The following is a 10000-nucleotide window of genomic DNA, read 5'->3' on the forward strand; positions in this document are numbered from 1 at the left end:
TGAGCATGACTATCGAACTCTAAGTAACATCCAATTAAATTATTCGTGTATAATTCTGCGAAAATAATAATATTAATAATAATTATTATTAATAATAATATTAATATTAATTATTATTATTAATAATTATAATTATTATAATTATTTTTATTCATTTTTTCATTTACTAAACCTTCTCCAAACATTGCAATACGCTCTAGGAAAAAGTCTTCTTTTCCAAGCATGCTGTCAGCTTGCCTTAGCACAAAGTACCTCCCGAATATATTTAAATTCTCTATCGTAGACTGAATGTTGTTGGCGACATCTATTTTGCTATGCACCCATTTGCTAATTTCGCTAGCGTCGAATTTGTCCGGATCTCTCGGATCGAACTTATCCGTCATAGCGATCTTGCACTCTCTAAGACCGACTGTTGCATCGTGACGGGTAGTGAAGTTACGATTTTTTTGTAAAGTTTACAAATAAAATATTATTTAAAATTGTTTGAAAATTCATTATTCTCAAGTTTTTGCCTATGATTTAAATGCATTTGAAGAACAAAAATCGAAGTTGAATGAACGCATAACGCGTATTAAACAGAATAAATTAAAATCTAACCGTAACCACAAAAAATATTCCGGGTATAAAAAAACACATAACCGGGAACATATAATCGAATATAATAAACACGTAAACCGGATATAACAAACATATAATCGAATACAACAAACACGTAACCCCGGATATAACAAACATACAATCGAATTCAAAAAATTATCAACAGAATACAACAAAATGGAAACTAAAAAAGAAACAAACTCAACACTACCTCTCTTTAGCAACTTAACTCCCAAATACAGTGTAACAGAGGTAAGAATATACTGTTGTACTAGATCCACCACGACCCAGGCATCTGTGTGTGCCAAATGGCGGGCTATCGGATGTAAGGTCAGTGAGGCATCTTTCGTTATATATTGTCCTCCGTGACCTTTCTTCATGAAGACCTGTTTGTCGAGGGCTATGTTTACGGGATCTGTGTCATATTCGCTGTACCAGTTGTCGTCGTCGTTGCTTAGCACTGTGTGTGTGTATGTGTGTGTGTATGTGTGCGTGTATTTGTGTGAGCGTGTGTGTTTGTGTGTATGTGCGTGCGCGTGAGTTTATTGATTGACGTTTATTTATTAATAATATATATTAGACTTAACATTAAATTGATTGTTTTTTGGCAACAGTTTGATACACGTCGAAAGGTAGATTCTCAGATTTCTCAGACTGTGTATACTTTCTTAAAACATTGTGCCATATAAATTAAAATTATTATTATTATTGTTGTTGTTATTATTATTACACGAGTTAGTGTCAATTAAATCAAACGTTATTAATCAACCTGTGAACCGAAGCAGAGCCAAAATGATGACGACCGTAATAAAAAGCGTACACTTGTTACAACTTAACATACCGCCACTGATTGTACATTTCACTAGCTATTGTTGTAATACGGCCATATGTAACACTACTACTTTATCTATAGGCTATACTACTAACACAACATCAATAACAATCTCTATACTATACTTTAGTTACAATGAAAATACTAAGTACTTATGTTATATTAGCAATTATATTAGTTGTGCTATATGTGGAAGATGTAGTTTTATATAGTTACTACTTAACTTGTAACATGTCATAAGGGGTGTTTAATTTTTAATTTTTTTATTTTTTATTTATTTTTTAATTTTTTATTTTTTAATTGTTTATATTATATAATATATATATATAATAAAAAAATGTATATATATATATATATTTATAATATTACACTATTTATAGTACCAAATATAACAATAAAATAAATTTAATTTAGATAAATGATTGTAAAGCAATTGTTCACTTAACAAATTTGAATCAATTCTAAGAAAAAAAAAACTTTATTGTTGACATAAAGAGAATAACATTGCATTTTAAAAATTCAAAATATCGTGACGTCAACCCGACGAAAAGTGAATTTAAATCAATTCAGTGATGTTCATGCAGTTTTTTTTTTTGCCTCTATTTTTACAAGGGAAAAGAGATTGTGGTCAACAATGAGTAACACCCGTGAGGCCCTTCTATCACTTGTTGAATATCACCACATTTCAACTACTACAAAGCGTTAAAGATCGGGTTTTGTGGGGGTCGATGGTCGCCAATTTCCTGAAAGGATAATGAACTAGAAAGAAGAAGATTCTTACAAATACCAACACACGCACATGTGTATATGTGTATATTATATATATATATATATATATATATATATATATATATATATTAAAAAGAAATATAAAAAAGTTGAACAATGTTGAAAGTAGTGTTGAATTTTGGAAATGTTGCGTTAGCAACAGTCTGTTACCAAAAAAAAAATATATATATATATATATATATATATTTATATATATATTATATAGTTTATGTGATATAGTTTATGTATATATAGTTATATATATATATATCTTTATTTATTATTGTATACTTATAGTTACTATAATATATGGATTTATACGTGTATATATATATATATCACAAAATTTTTGAAAAATTCCATAGGCATTTTGAGTCAAATCAAGGTAAAAAATAACTACTAGTGTAATGATTTTGATATTAACATTGCTATTACTAATAATAATAATAATAAATAGTAATAATAATTATAATAGATAATATTAATAATAAATAACAATAATAATAAATAGTAATAATAATAAATCATACAATTCAGTTATTAATTTATCGTACCTAAAATTTGTGAAAAGGTTCTCATAACAGTGACTTCTATAAATTATTTGTCGAAGATAACAAAATGTGCCCATAATAACAAAAAAAATAATTAATAACATTAATAATAATAATAATTATTATTATTATTGAAAATAATAATAATAATAATAATGGATTTATTAACAATACTTACTGCGTTTCAAGTCTGTCCGATTGCTCTAATGATTCTACCATCATCTAAGGCTGTCGTCCATATTGGTATTGTTATTATTATTCATTATTATTTATTATTATTATTTATTATTACTACTATTCATTAATATCATTATTTATGTATTATTATTATTTAATATAGCCGACTAAATAGCACGATTTTTTAGCTGGCAAGTGCCATTTTTAAAATGAAATTTTCATTTTTAAAAATATCATTTTTCTAGTCATTTTTCTATGACCTGGCACGCCGATTCATTTAAAAAACTTCAAAAATCTACTCCATCTTCTAATTATCAAATTTTTTTAACTTTTAAAAGGCAGTTTTATCTAATAAAATTGAAATATTTGAGCTATCATTCTCGCTGAGTTAAGTTTATTTGTTGGCAATGAGTTTATGGAAGACTGTACTTTTTATTTTGAAAAAAAGTAAAGGCTTTCGCTTCTTTGCTGTCCAGGGCCTCCTAACCTCTGCCAAATTCGGTCCTGGACATAAACATTCATCCCAACTTGCTTCAAATTCGACGATCCAAACAATTTCTTTGCATTGTTACGGATGAAATAAGATTTTGGTCTGGTTTCTATTGGGCAACATTTGAAAAAATACAACTGCATCTATATTGGTATAAGGTATAAGGTATTGGTGATACAATTTTTGAGACTTATCAACAACAATGGTACATGAACCTGATGTACCTACTCGCGCGTGTGTGTTCGTGTGTGTGCGTGTGCATGTGTGTGTGTACGTGTGTGTGTTTGAGAATTATGATTCACGCACTGAAGTGCCATAGTTCTTGGCAGCACCATTTACTGATTTATATGCTCTAGATTTAAATGCTCTCCGTATGCTACTGCCTGATGGAGAGAGGAAATAAAAGCAAAAAATGAATGAAAAAGAGATAGAAAAATGGAGAGAAAGAGGAAGAAATAGTGAGTTGAAAGAGAGAGAGAGAAAAAAAAAGAAAGAGAGAGAGAGTAAGAGAAAGTAAGAGAGATTTGAAATGAATTAAAAAAGAAATGACTGTGATCGAAAAATGAATGTAATGTTGAATAAGCGAGCAGCTACAGTAAGTGAACAAGTCAATAAATGAGTGGATGAATGAATGAATGAACGAACGAATGAACGAACGAATGAATGAATGAGCAAATAAACAAACAGATGACTGAATAAATGAACGAACGAACGAACGAAAGAAGGGATGAAAGAACGAAATCTTATAAAACAAAACGAGATATGAAATATTAAAATGACGATTCTTTCTCATTCCGTGAACGAACCGCAACATTGAAGTCATGGGATTTGTCAACTAAAACTGTTGTTGATGTTGTTGTTGTTGACGATAAGGCTGTTGTCATTATGTTGCTATTTTCATGTTATTAATATATGTATTGTGTTTTTTTTTCCTCATAATCGTTCTTGCGGTTACGGACAATTTTCTCAATAATTATAAGAACAACATCAACAACAACAATAATAACAATAATAATAACAACAATAATGTAGCTCAAAGTCATTTAACGGAGAAAAATCAAAAAGCGCGTGCACTTTCTCAGCTCAGACGCACTTTTAAACGGAGAACTGGGAATTTGTCGGCACGCAACACCAGACTTAGGAACAATACACACACGTACACATACACATACACACGCATACATACACACGCACACATACACACGCACACATACACACGCACATACGCACACGCATTATATATTAATGAACGGCAATAGATATTTTATTACTACAACTTTGAAACATTTGTACTCAACAAGAATTTACTGGTACTTTGTATTACTTGAAATACACACACACATACACACGCACATACATACATACATACACATATACACACGGACACACATACACACGCACATACATACACACGAACACACACATACACACACAAACAACACATACATACACACATACATACGTACATTCGTCTTCATTCATTCACTTCATTCCCTTATTCAGTCATTCATTCATTCACCAATTCATTTAGTCAGACATTCATTCACCAATTCATTCATTCATAACATACATACATACATACACACATACATACATACATGCGGCACCATTACGTCACATTGATAAATCACGTAAAGAAAAAGTAGAGATGGGAGGTATGAAAATTTGTGTCCTGGCGTAAAGTAACGCCGATGTTCCTCTTGCTATAAGGTCGTCTTCATTCATTCACTTCATTCCCTTATTCAGTCATTCATTCATTCACCAATTCATCTAGTCAGACATTCATTCATCAATTCATTCATTCATCTTCATCTGAACATTCACTCATTCACTCACTCGTACATTAATTCACCTACCAATTCATTTAATAATTCACTCATTCATTCGTTTATTCAAAGACTTAAATATTCATTCATTCATTCATTCACTCATTCATTCATTTTTTCGTTCGTTCGTTCGTTCATTCATTCATTCGTTCGTTCATTGGACGACTTCCGTTCCAATATATCTGTGGATAACTTTTCATTTGTGATCTCGACCATTAGTGCACTGTCTTGGGATAAATATACAGGCTGTCTTTACAACTTAGATGTGATGATGATGATGATGATGGTGATGATGACGATGATGCTGATGATTGTGATGATGACGACGACGATGATGATGATGAGGAAGATGATGATGATGACGATGATGATTGTGACAACTGTAGTAACAATTAGAACCATTTCATTTAACAACATAATGAGTGATGATATCAACGCTATTTCATCATCATCTATATCATCATCATCATCATTATCTACATCATCATCATCATCTAGATCTTCATCATCATCATAATCTACATCTTCATCATCATCATCATCTACATCTTCATCATCATCATCATCGCAACCGCCACTAGATTACAACCCCCGCTTCGACAGCCATGAGGACCACGTGACCGTCATGGAAGGCCAGGACGCCATCTTGCCCTGCACCGTTAAGAATCTAGGCAAGTTGAAGGTCGCCTAAGTTAATTTGCATATTAATTATTATCAATTTGCACATTAATTATTACTAATTAACATATTAATTATTATTATGTTACTTTTAGTAATCTGTAAGTAATTACTAAATGACACTAAATTATGGTAGCAGAAACAACGCAACACTCACATACGCAACGCACACACACAAACAAACACAAACACATTCCAAAACAACTTCCACACGCGCACACACACACGCACGCACACACACCAGGTTATATGGCAAGACTCAAACTTTGTGCCGCTGACGTACAGCGACAGGCGAGTCGTCGACGATTGGCGCTACTCCATCGAACGTGGCTCCCTTGAGGATTGGAACCTGGGGATAAAGAACACCAGGTGGTCAGACAGTGGCAGGTACGTCTGTGCAGTCAACTCGAAGCCGATCCGATCGAAGGCCGTTTTGCTCGTTGTTAAAGGTCGGTTTCGTCCGGATGGTTTATAAAAAATATCGACTGTACAACTTGAAACGCGTCACATACGCACATGCACTCCACACGCACACACAAGCCTCAGTTATCACATACGCTCAAACACACTCACACAATCGCAAATTACACACACACACACACTCTCTCTCTCTCTCGGTTTTTTGGCTGTTTAAATTCTTAAACAAACGTCTCTTACAATATCAATTGTATACTTTGAAACGCTCCTCGAACACCGCAAACACACACACACAACACACAACAACAACAAACACACACACACTTCACAGACACACCTCATACGTGCACGCACACACACACACACATACGTGCACCTCATACACACAGTGTCGGCGAGTATTATAAACTCCTCAACCAAAACGAACCAAACTCACAAAGAAGGTTCCGATGTCACACTTGTCTGCAAAACTGCCGGAAATCCCAAACCTCACGTGACCTGGAAAAGACTTCCGGCAGAAAGTTACGACCTGTTTCCGGCTCCTCTAGATAATAGTGGTTGCACATTTATTGGGGCAAATCCACTAGCCAATGAAAGTTCAGTCGGTAAGTCAATGAAAATTAACCTATTCACAAATTCTTAGTATTTACTGATAGAATTAAAAATATATGGCGTAAACAAGATGGCAGCATAATAGGGATGGGCGAAGTGCTGACGATAATAAATATTTCGAGAAACTGTGGTGGGGTGTACGAGTGTAGAGCCAGCAATGAAATTCCGCCTCCTGTTGACAAATTATTTAACATTGCAGTGGAATGTGAGTTCCTCTTTTAACTGGTTATCTCTTCATCTTGTAACTCATTTGTTCTTTCATTCGTTCGTTCGTTTTTTCTTGGTTCATTCGTTCGTTCGTTTTTTCTTCGTTCATTCGTTCTCTTGTTTGTTCGTTTATTCTTTCATTCGTTCGTTCGTTTTTCACTCATTCATTCATTCATTCATTTTTTATTTTTCATTTGTTTTGTTTGCTAACGAAGTGCCTGTTGAGTTGTTTAATGTTTTAGCTACAATCCATTAGATAAATAGACGAACGAATCAATGAACGAAAAAATGAATGAATGGATGAGTGAATGAATGAATGAATGAATGAATGAATGAATGAATGAATGAATGAATGAATGAATGAATGAATGAATGAATGAATGAATGAATGAATGAATGAATGAATGAATGAATGAATGAATGAATGAATGAATGAATGAATGAATGAATGAATGAATGAATGAATGAATGAATGAATGAATGAATGAATGAATGAATGAATGAATGAATGAATGAATGAATGAATGAATGAATGAATGAATGAATGAATGAATGAATGAATGAATGAATGAATGAATGAATGAATGAATGAATGAATGAATGAATGAATGAATGAATGAATGAATGAATGAATGAATGAATGAATGAATGAATGAATGAATGAATGAATGAATGAATGAATGGATGAATGAATGAATGGATGAATGAATGGATGAACTACAAACGAACAGCTGAATGAACAAACTGAGAATCTGTAAATACAAACACAACATAACATCTCATTAAAATCAAAACATATGTTTGAAACACTGCTAATGATCTCGTTCTTTGTTCCACACCTACATACACACACACATACACACACACGTACATACACACACACATACCTACACGCACATGTTTGCATACACGCACATACATACTCACAAATTCCTTCATACATACAAATAAAACAAATTAGCTATTGCAATAAACATAAATTTAAAAAAAATTGAAGATAAAATAATAATCAACCATCAATCAATCAATTTGTTAAACTTCCAATCAACCAACCAACCAATCAATCAATCAACTAACTAATCAACCAACCAATTAACCAACCATCCATGCAATCAGTTGCACCGGAAGTTACGATACCGAGTCGTCGAATCTCTCAGTCAGTCGGTAAAGAAACGATTCTTCAATGTTACATCACTGCCTACCCGCACGCCGTGACATTCTGGGAAAAGGAGGGAGCGGTGCTAAGGAATTCCCCTAATTATCAAACCGATGCTTATCCAGATAGTGTGACGTTTAGTTTGACCCTGAGTTTGAGGATTTTAATTAGGGAAAAGTCTGACTTTGGTACGTATGAGTGTGTGGCGGCCAATAGTTTAGGCAGCGATCGTGGGGCTGTGGTTTTGGAAGGTTTGTTTGTTTGTTTGTTTGTCTGTTTGTTTGTTTGTTGTCCTTTGTTCATTTGTTTGTTTGTTTGTTGTCTTTTGTTTGTTTGTTGTCGTTTGTTTGTTGTCGTTTGTTTGTTTGTTCGTTCGTTCGTTCATCTGTTGATGATGATGATGATGATGACGGTGTTGATGGTGACGTCATCATGTTTAGAATACGGACCGCAGTACTACCCAGAAAAATCTGTATATGTTGCCAGTCGTAATGACAACGTCGTCATCCAACAAAAACAGCAACAGCACTATGACGTAAGCAATAAAAAGAACAACAACAACAATAATAATAAAAATAATGTAAATAATAATAATAATAATAACAAAGATGATATACACCTCCATTCAATCAACAAACTTGAAATCAACGAAAGTAACGCTAGTAACGCCAGCAAACTGACCAAGAACAGCAAATTAGGGATGACGTCACCAAGGAATCAGACTCTAAATAGGGATGCTACGTACAAGAAACTGACGGCCAGCGTTGTACCAACTCTTAAAAAAGACTTTCTCTATAATAATAATAATCATAATAGTAAATATGATCTCGGTTGTTTTATTTGTTTAAAAAAAGTTAATATCGATAATCTATTTAGAAGTGGAAGTAGCAGTAGCAGCAGTAAAAGCAGTAGTAGTAGTAGTAGATGTAGTAGTGGTAGTAGTAGTAGTAGTAGTAGTAGTGGTAGTAGTAGTGGTAGTGGTAGTAGTAGTAGTAGTAGATGTTGTTGTATTAATAGTAGTAGTAGTAACAGTAGTAGTAGTAGTGGTAGTAGTAGTAGTAGTAGTAGTAGTGGTAGTGGTAGTAGTAGTAGTAGTAGATGTTGTTGTATTAATAGTAGTAGTAGTAACAGTAGTAGTAGTAGTAAGAGTAGTAGTAGTGACAGTGGTAGAAGCCGTAAAAGCAGCGGCGGCAATACCAGCAGCATAATAATAACAATAATAATTATTATTATTAATTTAATCATTTTGAAATTTGAATTACAGATAATAGCAAGAGAAATGACATTCAACCAAACGTTTCTAGCGGTCAGAACACGGCCAAAAACGCTTTAAAAATGTCAATCCTAAACATATTAATACTTATTTCTTATTATTATTACTATTATTTTGTTTAATTTATGTCAAAATGGTTATCTGTTAATTAGAACAATATGTCATTAATCTTGGATTTCATATGTATATGTGTGTGAGTTTCTATGTATGAACACGTTTTGACCAACTAGACAAACTTTTATCTATGACCCTGGTCTTGAACTGGCTGGTACTGTATGTGTTTATATGTATATGGTGTATATATGTGTGTGTGTGTGTGTCTGTGTGTTTGTTTGCGTGTGCATGTTTGTTAACGAACAACATAACAATGTAATAATAACCATATAATTTTATTCTTTTACTCCATTTTAAAATGT

General features: G+C 33.0%; 1 protein-coding gene across 1 annotated transcript in view; it reads left to right on the top strand.

The window, feature by feature from the left end:
• Window positions 1–2944: 2944 nt before the first annotated feature.
• Window positions 2945–10000, top strand: part of HELRODRAFT_190578 (hypothetical protein) — a gene marked incomplete at its 3' end in the record, with an annotated part of 13267 nt that continues 6211 nt past the window's right edge. The window contains exons 1-8 of the mRNA XM_009014500.1: window positions 2945–2991; window positions 5823–5923; window positions 6164–6368; window positions 6726–6941; window positions 7019–7153; window positions 8317–8562; window positions 8920–9164; window positions 9576–9617. Coding sequence (XP_009012748.1) covers window positions 2955–2991; window positions 5823–5923; window positions 6164–6368; window positions 6726–6941; window positions 7019–7153; window positions 8317–8562; window positions 8920–9164; window positions 9576–9617 — 1227 coding nt within the window. The 5' untranslated portion in view covers window positions 2945–2954. The remainder of the gene's footprint in view (window positions 2992–5822; window positions 5924–6163; window positions 6369–6725; window positions 6942–7018; window positions 7154–8316; window positions 8563–8919; window positions 9165–9575; window positions 9618–10000) is intronic.

The sequence above is a fragment of the Helobdella robusta genome (genome assembly GCF_000326865.2).
Source record: "Helobdella robusta unplaced genomic scaffold HELROscaffold_14, whole genome shotgun sequence".
NCBI lineage: Eukaryota > Metazoa > Annelida > Clitellata > Rhynchobdellida > Glossiphoniidae > Helobdella > Helobdella robusta.